Below are 18,806 nucleotides of genomic sequence, written 5' to 3' on the forward strand. Positions count from 1 at the left end.
TCTAGATTGAAGACTCATTTATTCTCCTTAGTCTATGGGAGTGTCTGAGAATACTGGATTACAAATATGTTTATGCTTTTACTTAATTATCTTTTTATTTTGCTTAATTTATGTTCATAAACTGTACAGCACTTTGGAACAACACTTGTTGCTTGTAAATGTGCTTTATAAATAAATGTGAACTTGAACTTGAACTATCTCAATAAATTATCCCACAGAAACCAACAGAACTGGATGCAGGTGTTGCTGCAGCTGTTTATGAAGAATCTCATCGTTTTACAGAATCTGAAATGGTTCCAGAACTTAACCATAGATGAGCTACTGGGTTTGACATGGTCTCTGAAAAGTTTCTGCACTGACGGACGGTTTTGATTCAGGATATGGAGAAAGTCAGTGTCAATACAAAGAATCCAGACTGTGATGACAAACCACTGAAGTTTAACAGTGTGTGTCTCCCCTGGTGGATGTTGTGGAGTATTGTGTTGTCTTTGCTCCAAAGGTTTTTGTACAGAGTTTTGGTGTTTCCTGTCACTGTGGGCTGCAGAGCACAGTAGTACACAGCAGAGTCAGACAGCTGAAGCTTCTGGATCTTCAGAGGAACTGATCTGAATGTGGAATCCAGTGTGGATGAAAATCTCTCCCTGTACTCGTCTGGTGTGTTGCCTTCATCCAGTTTATATCTGCTCAGGATGAACGTGGGGCTGTTGTTTCCATCCTGTTTGTACCAGTAGAGATAATTACTTGCTGAACTGCTGCTGTTATACAAACAGCCAAGTGTTACTGCCTCTCCTTCAGTAGCAGTCTCATCTCCTTCTGGCTGCAGCACGTTGTCTTTTTGTGCTCTGCATTCTGTAAAACACCAACAAACAGTGTCAGTGTGCTGTTAAAGAGTCATGTCAATGCTGGAATGATATCAGAGAAACAGAGCTGTGTTCATACCAAGGCACATAGCAGCCAGCAACACTGAGATGAACAGAGGCGTCATATGTGCAGTGTTGAGGAACTGGGAGCTCCAGCCAGTATGAAGAAGGCTGTGATCTCTCTGTTTAGTCTTCATCAACCTAAGTTGGTGGATTAGAAGGAGGAGCCTGATCACAGTGACAGGGCTCATTCACAGCCCTGTGTTATTCCCCTGCTGACAACTTTACTCTGAACACAGTTTGGACCAGTCCTCCTTTCAGTGTCCAACTTGTCTTGTATGTGATCGTCATTGGACATTTCAGCTGACCCGTTTCCTGTTTTACAGCTGCTGCACATTCCCGTTGGTCCCTGACATATAAAGCTGCTAATTGTTTGGGAACCTGCTACGACCCCTTTATATATTTTTATCACAAATAGTACAAGCAAACTGAGAAGGAACATTTGACAAATGGGACTTTGTAAATTCTCTTCAGGATTTTTTCTCTTCAATGTAAATATCATGTTTGGTGAAATCGAAGATGGTGGATTTGTTGTTGAAGCTTCAATCAAAAATGTTGAAACTGGTAAAATCTTCAGCTGTGAAAGTTTGAATCTTTTGTTGTTTTGAGTTTTTCTGTGTATTTTGATGTCTTAACATATAAACTAGTGATGTCAGTGTGTTATTAGTTTAATACTTTAGTGTGAATTTGGGCTGTAGTTCTCCATGTTTCCAAGGATGGTGAACAATGGAAGGAGCTCATTGTGCCTAATGACCCACAATGTATAAGAGGATTAACTGAGTAAGTCAGAGTCTGTTTATTTGGTTTTCACGGTTTCTTGTGTCTGAAGCATCACAGTTGGTTTGTCATTGATGTGGGATTTGCTTCTGATGTGAATCCACCCCAGTGTTTCATTAGCAGCTGTAACCACAGGGACTCTGATCAAACAGGAATGAGCAGAATAAATCTGATATGAAGCTGTGGTTTGAATCCCACTTCCCTCCTCTTTGAAGAGTAGTCAGATATCTGTGTTCAGGTTTTTGTACAGACTCTTCTACACTTTGTATCACTGTGTTTCTAGAGCACAGTAGTAGAGAGCTGTGTCTGCCAGGGTTAGACTCTTTATGGTCAGTTCAGTTGATGCATCTGATGTTTGGGATTCATATCGATTATCAGGAATATATTGACTAGCACTCAGTGATTTTGCTCCTTTCCTGAGTATAAACTGAGGAGCTTCCAGGTCTGAATGATGTTTGTACCAGTAAAGATAAACATATTTCATATGTTTGATAGCGACATGTGAGTTTGACAGATTCTCCTTCTCTTCCAGTGACTTCATCTTCTACAGGAGAGATTGTGTCTCCAGCTGTTAGTCCTGGAAAAAGTAGAGAAAATGAAGCCATTAGACGAACATTGTCCATGAGGCTGAGAGGAGAAGACAGTGGAAAATGTCAGTGTACAGTGTTACTCTGTGGACACAAACTGTTGACCAGGACTTCCTGCCAAAGACAAATTCATTGCGAGGTTGAATGAGACGCCTGTTTGTGGTCAAACTCACCTATAAAGTGGAGATAAAAAGAGAAAGACGTAAAGCACATGTCTTTGGAGTTGTTGAAGTCAGACAGCAGATGAAACAGTGTTTTCTTCCACTGCAGTAGAATGAACAACTAAACAGTGTCTGCTGCACGCTCTTCTCCTCAGCATCAAGCTGATTGGGCTTTGACTTCCTGCAACATTTCTGCTCTGGAGACAGAAATAATGTCATTGGTTGAATTCCTCTGGGCGTGGCCAGGTACTAACCTTTTCAGTTTCTGTGTCTGACAAAATTCAGTTCATCCAGTGAGATTATTTCTGCAGCTAGAGCAGCTCTACCTCAGAGAAACATTTACTGAGTGTCCAGTTTCACTTCTTCCACCTTGTTAGACCAAAGCAGGTCACACTAGAACAAAGTCTGTTTCCATGATGATATTGTGTTTTCTCTGGGAACTTGGGGACATTTTACTGCTCATTTGAATTTATGGAAATGTTAAGATGTTAAGAATCCTCAGTATTTTGTGGAGAATCTGATATCAACAGAATTGAGACTTAACTCTCTGTTCTGTGTATTTTATTGTCTTTGTGAAGAGGTCAGCAGTCGGATACAGTGTGAGACAGCCTGCCAGACTTTGACACCCAACAAAGCCCATAATGAGGTTGATATAATATGATCTGGATGGATGCACATACTGTCAGAACCAGTGGACTTGTCTTTGTCCCTGAGAACATACAATGGACAAAATGACTGTGCTCAGTAAGTTCTGAGTCGAGGTGTTCTAGACAAAGAGGACCTAGTCTACCCTGTGGTACACCAAAATAAAACGTGAAAACGCCTGAGAAACAGAAAATGCTTTTATGGCGATACAAACAGAACAAATCAAGACTCAAATCTATGAAGTCAGCTGATTCATGGAGACATTTGAATCACATTGTATGATCTGTCAATACTGATGTGAAATTTACCTGTAAATATATTGACACCTGATTACTTATGACAGCATCGTATTTTTATGATACTGACATTGTTTCACATTTAGTGACACGTTTATAATGAAACTAAGGAGAAAGAAGAGATGTTTACATTCATTTATGGTGTTTCTCCTGTAAAAGAGGTCCCACAATATCTGTTATAATCAGAGTTGTAGGAAACCACTTTCCTTCATTTTGTGTTATTGTCAGCAGTGCAGAGAATCAAGACTGTGTAATGACAAACCACTGAAGTTTAACAGTGTGTGTCTCCCTCTGGTGGATGTTGTGGAGTATTGTGTTGTCTTTGCGCCAAAGGTTTTTGTACAGAGTTTTGGTGTTTCCTGTCACTGTGGGCTGCAGAGCACAGTAGTACACAGCAGAGTCAGACACTGCAGCAGAGGAGATCTGCAGATGAAACTCCTTTGTTTTCTTGTCATGTCTCATAGACCTTCTCCCTGTGGTCTCTGAATATTCTGTGATTAGCAGCGTGGAGATGAAATGGACTTCTGTTGATACCAGTATACATAGTTCACAGAGCCTGAATAGTTGCAGGAGAGAGTCACAGTGTCTCCTTCCAAAGTCGTCATTTCCTCTTTAAAAGGTGTCAGTAAATCCTCAGAGGATCCTGAGAAGAACAAAAATATGTTTCATCATGAAACTTAGATTTCTTGAAGCTGAACACACTGTTAGAAAACTGTTCAGGAATGTTTCTGTATCTTCACCACTTTCTCCAGTTAGAGTTGACTTACCAGTATGAAAGGAGACCATCAGCATCCAAATGAAAAGCAGCAGCATCATTTTCACTTGGACTGAATGAACAACAGAGAGAAGACAGCAGCTCTTCAGTTCCAAAATGAAGCCTTTCATATTCAGTTGTGTAGCTCCTCCTCTTGCTGTGCTCTGTTTCCATTCAGGCTGATGGAAGCTTTAGAAATGACAGTGATGCTGCAGCCTCACCATCCAAGAAGCTCAGACTGTGTATCAACAGTCATTTAACCAAACGTTATCATGACGGTCTGTAGTGCTCTGCTCCTGTCCTCTGTCATGTGACGTTCATCGGTTGGGGTGAGTGGATAGAGCAGAGAGAAGAACAGCAATAATAAACAACAAATAGACACATCAGTGATATTCAGGTCCAGGACCAGGGACACCTGCAGAAGGTACAGAGAGAGAGGGAGCACAAACTAGGGGAGAGAAAGAGCACAAGGTTAGTGACATTCAATGGTGAAATATACATGTGAGGTGAGGTGGTGATACACTTTAAGTCTAGCCTTAAAAGTACAGAGAGTGTCTGCCTCCTGAACCCAGACTGGGAGCTGGTTCTACAGGAGAGGAGCTTGATAGCTAAAGGCTCTGCCTCCCATTCTGCTTTTGGAAACCCTGGGAACCACAAGGAGACCTGCACTCTGAGAGCAAAGTGCTCTATTGGGATAATATGGTACTATGAGGTCTTTAAGGTATGAAGGAGCTGGATCATGAAGGGATTTGTATGTGAGGAGAAGGATTTTAAATTCTATTCTGTATTTTACAGGGAGCCAATGAAGTGAAGCTAATATAGGAGAAATATGACCTCTCTTGGTAGTTCCTGTCAGGACTCTGGCTGTAGCATTCTGGATTAACTGGAGGCTTTTTATGGAGATAGTGGGACATCCAGATAGTAATGAGTTACAGTAATCTAGCCTTGAGGTAACAAATGCATGGACTAGTTTTTCTGCATCATTTTGAGACAGGATGTTCCTAATTTTGGAAATGTTGCGCAGGTGAAAGAAGGCAGTTCTAGAGATTTCTTTTGTGTGAATTAAAGAACATGTCCTGGTCAGAAATAACTCCAAGGTTTTTCACAGTAGTGCTGGAGGCCAGGGCTATGCCATCTAAAGTAGCTATAATTTTAGAAAAGTTATTTCTGAGGTTTTTAGGCCCAAATACAATGACTTCTGTTTTCTCTAAATTTAAAAGTAGAAAGTTACTGGTCATCCAGGCCTTTATGTCAGTTAGACACACTTGAAGTCTGGTTAACTGGTTTGTGTTAACAGGTTTAATAGACAGATAAAACTGAGTGTCATCTGCATAGCAGTGGTAATTAATAGAGTGCTTCCTAATGACATAGCCCAAAGGAAGCATGTATAGGATGAACAGAATCGGAGCCTTGTGGAACTCCATACTCCATACACCAACTTTTGTTCGTGTGGAAGGTTCATCATGGACATGAACAAACTGGAATCTGTCCGATAAATAGGATTGCAACCGTTTTAACACTGTTCCTCTGATACCAGTCACACGCTCCAGTCTCTGTAATAAGATGTTGTGGTCAATAGTGTTGAATGCAGCACTGAGGTCTAGGCGGACAAGTATAGAAACAAGTCCATTATCTGAGGCTAAGAGAAGATCGTTGGTGACTTTTAACAGTGCTGTTTCTGTACTATGATGTGCTCTAAATCCTGATTGAAAATCTTCAAATAGTTCATTCCTGTGTAAGTGGACTGATAGCTGCTTAGCAACAGCTTTTTCTAGGATTTTAGAAATAAATGGCAGGTTGGATATTGGTCTATAATTAGCCAAGACTCCTGGATCAAGACTAGGCTTTTTGAGTAAAGGTTTGATTACTGCAGTCTTAAAGGCCTGTGGTACGTAGCCTGATACTAGAGATAAATTTACCAAGTCTAATAAAGATGGGTTAATTAATGGCAGGGTGTCTTTAAGCAGTCTAGTCGGGATGGGGTCTAAGAGACACGTTGATGATTTAGATGAAGCAACTACTGATGTAAATTCAGAGAGATCTATGGGAGAGAAGCAGTCTAAACATAACTGAGGTCCTACAGATGATTCAAGAGCTACTGTAGTAGAAGATTCATTTATTGCAGGTATAGGAAGCATCTGCTGAATTTTATCTCTAATAGTTGTGATTTTATTTGTAAAGAAACTCATAAATTCACACTGCTGAGAGCTAAGGGAACACTGGGCTCAACAGAGCTGTGACTTTTTGTCAGCCTGGCTACAGTGCTGAAAAGAAACCTGGGATTGTTCTTATTTTCCTCTATTAGTGATGAATAGTATGCAGTTCTGGCTTTACGGAGAGATTTTTTATATGTTAGTAGACTGTTTTTCCAGGCTAGATAAAATTCCTCTAAATTTGTGGAACGCCACTTCCTTTCCAGCCTTCGTGATGCCTGCTTTAAGGTACGAATATGTAAATTATACCATGGGGCTAGTCTTCTCTGATTCACTAACTTCTTTTTCAGAGGGGCCACAGAATCAAGCATTTCACGCAGTGAGGTTACAGCACTGTCAACAATATGATCAGTTTGGTAGGGAGTGGGATTGAAGCAGCTGCCCTCCACTATGTTTATACTTGGCATAGATGTAAATAAAGATGGAATCATTTTCTTACATTTATTAACAGCGTTGTCGGATAAACATCTGCTGTAGTGGAATTTTCTTCCAAACGCTGCATGATCCATCATTTTAAATTCAAAAGTTATTAAAGAATGATCTGACAAAACAGGATTTGGGGGAAAAACTATTAGATGTTCAATTTCGATGCCATAGGTCAGAACAAGATCAAGGGTGTGATTGAAACAGTGGGTGGGTTTATTAACGTTTTGAATGAAACCAATTGAATCTAATATAGAATTAAATGCAATGCTGAGGCAGTTATTTTCAACATCTACATGAATGTTAAAATCTCCCACTATAATGACTTTATCTGAACTAAGCACTAAATCAGACAGGAAGTCTGGAAATTCAGTTAAAAACTCTGAGTAAGGGACAGGTGGACGGTCCACAATGACAAGTAGAACTGGTTTTTGTGTTTTTCAGTTTGGATGTGAGAGGCTCAGAGTGAGGCTCTCAAATGAGTTATAACTGTTCTGAGGATGAAAGTTTAATAATAAATTTGTATGTAAATGTAATTAGTTAAGTTCACCTGTGTTTAATTGTTCTGTTCCATATCCTGCCTTTGTGTTGGCTCTGTCTATTCCCACCTGTTTCCTGTTCAGACAATCATCCAGCTTGTACTTAGGTCACTCACCAGGGTTGACTGATTGTCTGATCTCCTGTGGATCTGCTCAGTGCTCTTTGTTCTTGGCTCCTGTGTTTTTGGTTATTTTGGTCTTGTCAAAGTTCAGGTGATGAATCGGTCGTCTCCTGCGTTTGGATCCATTGCCTCCTTATACGTCTTTGTCATCTGTATTAATAATAATAATAATAATAATACATTTTATTTCATGGCGCCTTTCAAACTCTCAAGGTCACCTTACAGAGAGAAAAAGGAAGCATACTGCATGAAATACACAGAGTGCATTAAAACAACAATAACAACAATGCATAAACAGAGGGCCAGAATGTAAAGGCAAAAGTGCAGAGCATTCAGGAAGTGGGCGATGCACAGCAAAAGCAAATTGAAACACAGAAACCCAGATGACAGAACAACAAATATGAAACAATATGAGACAATATGAAATAGGCGGAGGGTGGTAGAACATCACGGGCTGCTTTGAGAAGTTAAGAGAGTTAGGTGGAAAACGCTATACGGAACAGATACGTTTTGAGTGATGATTTAAAAGTTGATAAGTCCGGAGACGACCGGATGCGATGAGGGAGAATGTTCCAAAGGCGGGGCGCAGTGTGGCTGAAGGATCTAGCGCCCATGGTGACCAGGCGCACTGTAGGGGTGCAGAGGAGAGTGGAACTGGAGGAGCGGAGAGTACGAGGCGGAGAATAGATGTGAAGTAGATCAGTGATGTATGGTGGGGCAATAGATTGGAGGGCTTTGTAGGTGAGAAGGAGGATTTTATAGTTTATACGGAAGGACACAGGGAGCCAGTGAAGTTGTTTAAGGACAGGGGTAATATGATGTGAGAATGGAGTTCTGGTGATGATTCGGGCAGCAGAGTTCTGGACAAGTTGAAGTTTATGAAGTGATTTGAGAGGTAGACCAGTGAGGAGTGAGTTACAGTAATCCAAACGAGAGGTGACAAAGGCATTAACGAGTATGGCCGTGCTATCGGTGGTGAGTGAAGAACGGATGCGGTTTATGTTACGGAGATGGGAGTAGGCCGACCGGGTAGTGGTATTGATATGCTGAGTGAAGGAGAGAGTACTGTCTAGGATGACACCCAGGCTTTTAACTTGGGGGGAGGGGAGGACAGTATTGTTGTCAATTAGAATGGAGAAGGTGCTGGTTTTAGAAAGGGTGGATTTGGTGCCCACGAGGAGAATTTCAGTTTTGTCGGGGTTGAGTTTCAAAAAGTTATGGGTGAACCAGGATTTGATATTATGTAAGCAGGTAAGGAGGGAGGGAGGGGGGAGCGTAGAAGATGGAGCAGCAGAGAGGTAGAGCTGGGTGTCGTCTGCATAACAGTGGAAATTGATGTTATGTTGCCTAAAGATATGTCCGAGAGGAAGGAGATAAATAATGAAGAGGAGGGGCAACTGACAGTAGAGGGCTGGGAGTGGAAGTTCTGGAGATGGACGGACTGGGTGCGGTCAGAGAGGTAGGAGGTGAACCATGAGAGGACCGAGCCGGCTATGCCGATGAAAGCAAGGCGATGGAGGAGAATATTGTGCGAGATGGTGTCAAAAGCTGCAGTTAGGTCAAGGAGGATGAGGATGGAGACAAGGCCAGAGTCTGCGGCTACTAGGAGGTCGTTGGTGATTTTGACCAGGGCAGTTTCAGTGCTGTGAAGATGGCGGAAACCAGATTGAAAGTGTTCGTATAGGCTATTGGCGGCAAGGTGGGTATGGACCTGGTGGTGGACAACTTTTTCAAGAATTTTAGAGAGGAACGGGAGATTGGAGATAGGGCGGAAGTTGTTAAGGTTCGCAGGATCGAGACCAGGTTTTTTTAGGATTGGTGTGATGATGGCTGTCTTGAGTGATGGGGGTACGATACCAGAACTGAGGGAAGTGTGAATAATGTGGGTAACATGAGGAAGGAGAGAGGGGAGACAGAGCTTGACGAGGTTGGTTGGTAGGGGGTCAAGTTTGCAGGTTGAGGGTTTGGATTTGAGGATCAGGGAAGAGATAACCGTGGTGGGTGGAATGATAAAACTCGAAAGCAGGGAGGATACTGATAGACAGGGTAGGGTACAGTGGAGGCAGTTCGCAGTGTCACAGATGGGGGGAAATTGCTGGTGTATATTTTCGATTTTTGATGAGAAGAAATCCAGGAAGTTATTGCACAAGGTGGTGGAGAGTGAGGGGAAGAGAGGAGTATCGGGAGGGCCCAATAAAGTGAATGTTAAGTAGCCCAAAATGAGTGTTATGGAAAGGTGTAGAGTCCATGTATCTGGGGATGTTAGTTAGAACAGAGTGTTTGATCAGGCGTATACCTGGTTTCCTCGGCTGAGGTCGGGAGGATGACCAGATGGAGGGGATTGGTAGTATGGAGTCAGATAGTCAGGCTTGTGGGACAGAATGGACAGGTTGTCCAGTGTTAGCGTGTGGGGTACAGTGAACTGCATGTTGAATGTTGGTGGAAAGTATATGGGAGCCCAGGGGTTAGGATGCAGACCATCTCCTGCAAAGAAGGCAGGTCGGTTCCAGAAGAGGTTGAAGTTGTTGATGAATTGGAGATTGTAGGACAGGGAGACAGACTTGAGCCAGGTGTTGAGACTGAGGATTCTGCTGAAGCGGCCAGAGCCTCTTCCAAACGTGGGGATGGGACCAGACATGAAAATAGTCTTACCACAGTTGCTTAGGAGGTGGAGGAGAGAGAGAAAATCCTTTTTAGTTAGTTCAGACTGGTGGAGTGACGTGTCACAAGTTCCAATATGAACAATCACTCTAGTGATGGAAGACGGAAGTGTTGGCAGTAGTCCAGGAAGCATGGCCAAGATGTCTGAGGTCGTAGCTCCAGGGAGACAGTGAGTAGTGGCGTTGATTCCAGCGTACATTCCTTATAATTGAGTCTCCGATGATTAACGTGGTTGGGGGAAAAAGGGGCGTGGAGAAGACGCCAGTAGTTGGCCGTTTGAGTCGTGTCGTCTTGTTGACTGGCGGGGAGGCGGGGCGGTGACATCAGGTGCTGAGGTGGAAGATGGAGGCGGCAGTTCGGTTGGTCCGTAGCTAGGGAGCCCGTGAGTGTGCCTGAGCACGGCCTCGCGAAGGATCCTACGGCGCACGGATGTAGTAGCTGAGCGGGATGGAGACTGTTTTCCGCCGGGGCAACGGGCTCCGCCAGGAGCACTTGGACTATGGCGGGGGCGGCGGGTGTCGTCAGAGGGGAGCGAGAGCAGGTGACGGTGCTGAACGTCATCGGCGGGTGACGGGTGTTGATGGGATACCGGAGCGGAACGATCCGGTACGTGGTTGGCGGATGAGACAGTATGTAGGTCCGGAGTGGCAGAGGACAGAGGTGCAAATCGATTGGAGAGGTCTAGGGAGGGACGCGGAGACCCGTGGTGATATTTTTTCCGCCCACGAACCGCAACCTCGGTCCAGGAGGACCGAAGACATGGTGTAGAAGAGGAGGAGGGTCGTGGACAGGTTGACGGGTCCCATGGGGCAGTGTCCTGGAGAGTGAAGGTAAGTGTGGAGATCTTCCTCGACTGCTCGAGGGCAATGTCCCTGAAGCTAGTCAGTATGGAGTCTTTCTGTTGGAGATCGTGAGAGAGGCGGCGTATTTCCTGCTTTAATTTGGTGATTTCATTGTTTGCTAGACGGAGTAGTAGATTGGCATTGTCCGAGTTGGTATTGTCAGGTAGTGTTGGCGTTGTTGTTGTTGTTCTTGGTGTTGGTGGCGTTGTAGGTGCCTCGCTGATTGTGTCGGTCGCCATCTTGTCGGTGTTGAAACATCAGCTGTGATGTCACCTAATACACCTGATGTATTAGGACACATGCTGGTTTTCAACAGTCAACACTGAAAACATTTAAATACTTTGTGTGTCCTGGTGTTTTTTAGGGTAAAAGGTCAAACTGAAATGTAAATGGTCTTATATAGCACTTTTATACACTCAACTACACTCAAAGTGCTTTACCACTATTTGCCCATTCACCTATTTGCTCATGACTCAGACACCGATGGAACATTCACCAGGGGCAACTTGGGGTTCAGGGTTTTGCCCAAAGATACTTCGACCTGTGAACCAGTGAAGCCAAAGATCAACCTACCAACCTTCTGGTTCAGGGTCAATCTGCTCTACCTCCTCAGCAATAGCCGCCCTAATGTCATGATTTTATTCCACTCTGGAAAATCTTTTTGGAGATTAATTTATTAGATATCAGTCAAATCATTAATTATGGCATTGGGACAATAACAGATAAACATGTTAGTAAGTGACGTGTCAATGAAAGTGATTAGGGATCATTATTATGTTGATTCATTCTTTGACTGAATCATCAGAACAAAGAATCCAGACTGTGATGGCGAACCACTGAAGTTTAACAGTGTGTGTCTCCCTCTGGTGGATGTTGTGGAGTATTGTGTTGTCTTTGCTCCAAAGGTTTTTGTACAGAGTTTTGGTGTTTCCTGTCACTGTGGGCTGCAGAGCACAGTAGTACACAGCAGAGTCAGACACTGCAGCAGAGGAGATGTTCATGCTGATTTGCTTTTCCTCCACTTTGACCTTCAGTCCAGGAACTGGATTATTACCCACTTGTCCTGAAGCAGTGTGTGAGATGAGGAACTCTGGTGGTTTTCCTGGATATTGGCGATACCAGAAGAAATAATCACCAGCTGACAGTTTGGGGTATTTGTAGGACAGAGTGACAGTGCTGTCTTCTAAACTGAACTCTTCATTGTTGACTGGACTCAGATCTTCACAGCCGACACCTGAAGGAAGACATAACTCTGTTAGAACTTATTGCTCCAAAGGTTTTATCAGTGAATTCTATTTTACATTTCTATGTTCACTAGTGAATTTTCTCCTACCTGTCAGTGTGATCAGAAACAAAGCTGAAAACAGATGTAAGTGCACTGACTCCATCTTAAAGATAGAAGCTGTTTCTGCTTTAAACTCCACTGTGAGAGTTTCAGTCTTTTCTGTCCTTCAGTCACAGTTTTGCTCCTCCCTTCATCTCTTCATCTCCTCCTTTCACACAGGACTGACGACTTTTCAGCTTCTCACTGGTTATTATTGCTTTGCATAACATTGAATGGTTTTTATCACTAACTGGCTCATTATCCAGGCTGTGGAGCTTGTTCATAAATGTTGTAGTTATTTTAAAGGGAGAAGGCTCATGGTCATTTGACTCCAAAGCAGCTTTTGCATTGGCGTCACATTCACTGACTGATGGAAACATAAAGTGAGAGGCTGCTTCATAAAAAGAGGTTCATGAATGATTGAATCATTTTATTGCAGACTCACTACCCACTCTGTCCTAACCAGGGTCCCAGGGATCAGCTGGAGCCTATCCCAGCTCTCTTTGGGTGAAAGGTAGGGGGACACCCTGGACAGGTCCCCAGTCCATCACAGGGCCACATAGAGACAAACAACCTCACACACTCACACTCACTCCTATGGGCAATTTAGAGTCACCAATCAACCTGACATACATGTTTTTGGACTGTGGGAGGAAACCTGAGTACCTGGAGTAAACTGGCCACAGCGAAAATAATGTAATTTCCAGATCTATCCAGATGGCAAATAAAGTTATACATGAGTTTTCTTAACACTGCTTGAAAAGTATTTACTTGTAAGGTCACAAACAGCTCACTAGCACACCACCATCTAGGCTTCTTAAGCAACATTCCCTACACCGGGAGTGGTAGGCTAGATCAGTGCACCCATGGTCCTCAGGCAGTCTAGGCCTGTAGCAGCATAACTAAGGGATGGTTCAGGGTTACCTGAAGGCAGCCCTAAATATACGCTTTGTTAAAAAGGAAGGTTTTAAATCTAGCCTTAAAAGTACAGTGTGTCTGCCTCCTGAACCCAGACTGGGAGTTGGTTCCACAGGAGAGGAGCTTGATGGCTATAGGCTCTGCCTCCCATTCTACTTTTGGAAACTGTGGGAACCACAGGTAGAAAGAATGCAGTTCTAGAGATTTGTTTTATGTGTGAATTGAAGAACATGTCCTGGTCAAAATTAACTCCAAGGTTTTTCACAGTAGTGCTGGAGGCCAGGGCTATGCCATCTAAAGTAGCTACATTGTTAGAAAAGCTATTTCTGAGGTTTTTAGGCCCAAATACAATAACTTCTGTTTTCTCTAAATTTAAAAGTAGAAAGTTACTGGTCATCCAGGCATTTACATGCTTTAGACACGCCTAAAATCTGGCTAACTGGTTTGTGTTATCAGGTTTAATAGATAGATAAAGCTGAGTGTCATCTGCATAGCAGTGGTAATTAATAGAGTGCTTCCTAATAGTATTGCCTAAAGGAAGCATGTATAAGGTGAACACAATCGGTCTAAGCACAGAACCTTGTGGAACTCCAAAACAAACTTTTGTGCACATGGAAGGTTCATCATGAACATGAACAAATTGGAATCTGTCCGATAAATAAGACTGGAACCATTTTAACGCTTTTCCTTCGATTCCAGTCACATGTTCCAATTTCTGTAATAAGATGCTGTGGTCAATAGTGTCAGGTGCAGCACTAAGGTGTAGAAATACAAGTATAGAGATGAGTCCATTATCATGTAGTGAGTACTGGTTTGAGACCACTACGATACTCTGGCTCCATGATTTGTTGATATATATATTGTTGGTTTGTGAGGCTACACTATCTGCTCTGTAGAGCATTAGCCTCTCTAGCTGAAGAGCAGCATCTGTGATGTTCTCAGTTAGCAAAGTTTCAGTGTAGTCAAAGACACAGCAGTCCCCCCATGATTCATTCACCTGTTATTCTCTGGTCTTCAAAGAATCCAGACTGTGTGATGACAAACCACTGAAGTTTAACAGTGTGTGTCTCCCTCTGGTGGTTGTTGTGGAGTATTGTGTTGTCTTTGCTCCAAAGGTTTTTCTACAGAGTTTTGGTGTTTCCTGTCACTGTGGGCTGCAGAGCACAGTAGTACACAGCAGAGTCAGACAGTTGAAGCTTCTGGATCTTCAGAGGAACTGATCTGGATGTGGAATTCAGTGTGGATGAAAATCTCTCCCTGTACTCGTCTGGTGTGTTGCCGTCATCTAGTTTAACTCGATTCAGGATGAATGTGGGACTGTTGTTTCCATCCTGTTTGTACCAGTAGAGATAATTACTTCCTGAACTGCTGTTATACAGACAGCCAATTGTGGCCTAATGACCCACAGTGTATGAAGAGGATTAACTGAGTAAGTCAGTCTGTTTATTTGTTTTCATGGTTTCTTGTGTCTGAAGCATCAACAGTTGGTTTGTCATTGATGTGGATTTGCTGCTGATGTGAATCCTCCCCCAGTGTTTCATTAGCAGCTGTAACCACAGGGACTCTGATCAAACAGGAATGAGCAGAATAAATCTGATATGAAGCTGTGGTTTGAATCCCACTTCCCTCCTCTTTGAAGAGTAGTCAGATATCTGTGTTCAGGTTTTTGTACAGACTCTTCTACACTTTGTATCACTGTGTTTCTAGAGCACAGTAGTAGAGAGCTGTGTCTGACAGGGTTAGACTCTTTATGGTCAGTTCAGTTGATGTATCTGATGTTCGGGATTTATATCGATTATCAGGAATATACTGACTATCACTCAGTGATTTTGCTCCTTTCATCAGTATAAACTGAGGAGCTTTCAGGTCTGAATGATGTTTGTACCAGTAAAGATAAACACCAGTTGCAGTTGTTTGATAGCGACATGTGAGTTTGACAGATTCTCCTTCTCTTCCAGTGACTTCATCTTCTACAGGAGAGATTGTGTCTCCAGCTGTTAGTCCTGGAAAAAGTAGAGAAAATGAAGCCATTAGACGAACATTGTCCATGAGGCTGAGAGGAGAAGACAGTGGAAAATGTCAGTGTACAGTGTTACTCTGTGGACACAAACTGTTGACCAGGACTTCCTGCCAAAGACAAATTCATTGCGAGGTTGAATGAGACGCCTGTTTGTGGTCAAACTCACCTATAAAGTGAGATAAAAAGAGAAAGACGTAAAGCAACATGTCTTTGGAGTTGTTGAAGTCAGACAGCAGATGAACAGTGTTCTTCCACTGCAGTAGAATGAAACAACTAAGCAGTGTCTGCTGCACAGCTCTTCTCCTCAGCATCAAGCTGATTGGGCTTTGACTTCCTGCAACAAACCACAGAAGTTTAACAGTGTGTGTCTCCCTCTGGTGGATGTTGTGGAGTATTGTGTTGTCTTTGCTCCAAAGGTTTTTGTACAGAGTTTTGGTGTTTCCTGTCACTGTGGGCTTCAGAGCACAGTAGTACACAGCAGAGTCAGACAGCTGAAGCTTCTGGATCTTCAGAGGAACTGATGTCTTGTTGATTTCAGCACTAAATCTGTCTTTCTGAAAGTCTGGAGCTTTTTCTACTGATGTGGAGAAAGATTTCATCATGTACTTTGGGAAATCGTTTTCTTCTTGTTTATACCAAAACAAAGTGGGACTTGTATAACTGGTCTCAAAAGTACAACCCAGTGTGGCTGTGTCTCCTTCAGCAGCAATGACATCTCCTGTTGGCTGGATCACTCTGTCTTCTCCTTTACACTCTGGGGAAGAACAGAACATGCAGAGGAAGAGATGGATCAATGAAGATGATTGATGAAAGCAGAACAATCAGCAGGTTTAAAGAGTTACCTGGCAAAGAGACAGATACATAGACATGTAGAATGAATCTGATTTTCAGGGATCATTGTCAGTGTGAACCATAAAAAGGGCTGATGTCAGCTCAGTGATGTGTTCAAATGTTTGAGGATAAAACATGTTGTACTTTCTATCTTACCAAAGCAAAGAGCAGCAAGAATAATCCACAGCCAATGTTCCATCTGTCCAAGCAGGTTGAAATGAACAGGAGAAACTAGCTGATGTTCAACATTCAGTCTGAGAATTGTTCGTATTGACACAACGGTTGAACACAGTGCAGAAGTAGTGCACCGCCTACTTGATAATGTGGCCCTCTAGTGGAGGTAAACCGTTGACTTCAACAGTGTGGAAAAAAGGCTTCCAGCAGCTTGTCAGTGTGTCAGCTTGTGTTTTTGTACAGAGACTGTGGGTTTGCTGTCACTGTGGGCCTCACAGCACAGTAGTACAGAGCAGAGTCTGTCACTGCAGCAGAGGAGATGTTCATGCTGATTTGCTTTTCCTGCACTTTGACCTTCAGTCCAGGAACTGGGTTATTTCCCACTTGTCCTGAAGCAGAGTGTGAGATGAGGAACTCTGGTGGTTTTCCTGGATATTGGCGATACCAGAAGAAATCATCACTAGGTGTTATAGTTTTGGGGTATTTGTAGGACAGAGTGACAGTGCTGTCTTCTAAACTGAACTCTTCATTGTTGACTGGACTCAGATCTTCACAGCCGACACCTGAAGGATGAGATGAATGTTGTTAAAGATGATACTAAACTCTGATAGTCTGTTCCAGTGGTTTTCATGATTCCTGATTTTTCTATATTTTAGTTCAGATTTTAACAATTTGAACAACAAAAATGAACGAACACAATAACAGACGTACAAACAGACCAAAGCAGGAACTGAAGTCAGTGTGCACAGTAGAGTTTGTACAGACTGACAAACTGAAAGTGACCCATAGCAGTAAAGCTCAGGTTTGGGTCTCATGTCTGATTCCTGCTGTAACCTACCTTTTAGTATGATCAGAACAAGAGAAAATATTCCACAGCGTTGCAGTGAGAGCATCTTACAGACAGTATCTGTGTTGTGTTTGCTTTAGATATTGAATGAATCTCACAGTGGGACTAGTTCTGCTCTTTGACAGATTTGCTCCTCCCTCAACCTGTTCGTCCTCTGATATCACTGAACGTTATCGACGCTAAAATCACTCTGAACAGATAAACCTTTATTTTTCTGTCGGCTTTTCTTTTTCTTTCTTTTGGCATATTTATGAACATCCTCAAAGAATCCTGTGAAGTCTAGTCTCCAAATGGCAGCATCATAAGTCATTTACACATCATTTAAAATCATGGTGAAATTGGTTTTATATAGTCTGGAGATGGCCTCATGTAGGACTTCAGAGACTGAACATTGTGCTGTGGATTTCATAAGTAATTGATCAAATTTGCTCCAAAAAATGTGTGAGGTCTTCAGGCAGCCACTGTTTTCTACAAAATGACTGTTGGACAAACGCAGCATGTATTTGTGCCTGTAATTAAAATCAGTGAAATCAGATGAGATTCTTATTTATTCTATGGGCAGTTTTATCATGCACACACCAATCCAGCCCTCTCTCAGACAGACTGCCCATGTGAGTCTACACTAACAGTACTTCATACTGCATGTGCCTGGTAATCTCCTGGCTCCAAACCAGCTCAGTTTTGCTGTGGTTGGTACAATGATGGAGCTGATGGACTGTGCATTTGTACAATGAGTATGTACTCAGTGTATCAGTACATCTCTCATTTCTACCTAACACTCAATACACTTCTCATTACAATAGACACACTTTGCTACTTCTGTCATGAATGTGTCACTGAATTCAGTGAGTTTATTTTTTAATAGTTGGGGCCAAATCAAAGGATGTCAGATTTGGATCCACTCAGCTGCAGAAGGTCCATGAACTCCAGCACTGACCTTGGCATTAACAGGCAAAACAGCATGACCAGCTCCTGATACACATTATGATGGAAGGTGCAGCAACATGGTGGAAATGGACCTGAATTTGGGAGTATTATAATCCATGTGACCTCAAAGGTTCAGATGACCTGGGACTGATCCTTGTGGTACATCATAACAAATTTGAGCTTAGAATCCTGGAACGTTGTGTAATGATCGTAACTGAGACCTGATTACATCCACAGGGCACGGACAAGGCTATGGAGCTAGCGTCTGCTCAACCCACCACAGTGATGTAGATGTGAGGGCTCTGATAAGAGGCAAGGCAAGTTTATTTATACAGCACAATTCATACACAGAGTAATTCAAATTGCTTTACAGAAATAAAAGAGGTTAAAAATACATAAGCAAGAATAAAAATAAAAGGCATGCCACCGCTTTGTCACCATATTTGCTCCTCATGATATTGACTATCGGACCACGCTGACCCATATTTGTGGGTCCCCTACTTTCAGTTTGTCCCATCCCTGATGGACTAAAAGTACCTCAACACAGACTATCTGCGGAGACGATCCTGAGTCCCAGACTCTTACGTCTAGGATCGAGTAGACTACAGCTGGAGGTTCCAAACCCCCTTATTTCAGGCTAAGGCTGTTAAAATTCAAGTCTGAGTCCATGATTACCATTAGATTTCTAACTTGATTTTTAAATTTTAGAGAAAGAGACTCGAGGTGACTGCTGACATTTTCTTTGTTTCTGAGGTTCAAAGATGATTATTTCAGTCTTGTCACTGTTTATTTGGAGAGAGTTGTTTTGCATCCACACAGTGATCT

At 42.7% G+C, this 18,806-nt stretch overlaps 3 gene segments (V, D, J or C); all 3 read right to left on the reverse strand.

Annotated features, from left to right (window-relative positions):
* Window positions 1–541: 541 nt before the first annotated feature.
* LOC113129630 (T cell receptor alpha variable 18-like) lies at window positions 542–1,055 on the reverse strand (the record flags this gene model as incomplete). The annotated part of the segment is given in 2 exon segments: window positions 542–849; window positions 940–1,055. Coding segments are annotated over 2 exon segments (354 nt in total), but the record flags the coding sequence as incomplete, so codon positions are not given.
* Window positions 1,056–11,722: 10,667 nt separating this feature from the next.
* LOC113129632 (T cell receptor alpha variable 26-2-like) lies at window positions 11,723–12,432 on the reverse strand. The segment is given in 3 exon segments: window positions 11,723–11,733; window positions 11,839–12,174; window positions 12,274–12,432. Coding segments are annotated over 3 exon segments (402 nt in total).
* Window positions 12,433–16,347: 3,915 nt separating this feature from the next.
* On the reverse strand, window positions 16,348–17,169 carry LOC113129646 (T cell receptor alpha variable 9-2-like). The segment is given in 2 exon segments: window positions 16,348–16,770; window positions 17,046–17,169. Coding segments are annotated over 2 exon segments (396 nt in total).
* Window positions 17,170–18,806: the final 1,637 nt, after the last annotated feature.

Source organism: Mastacembelus armatus, unplaced genomic scaffold, assembly GCF_900324485.2.
Source record: "Mastacembelus armatus unplaced genomic scaffold, fMasArm1.2, whole genome shotgun sequence".
NCBI classification, from domain to species: Eukaryota; Metazoa; Chordata; class Actinopteri; order Synbranchiformes; family Mastacembelidae; genus Mastacembelus; species Mastacembelus armatus.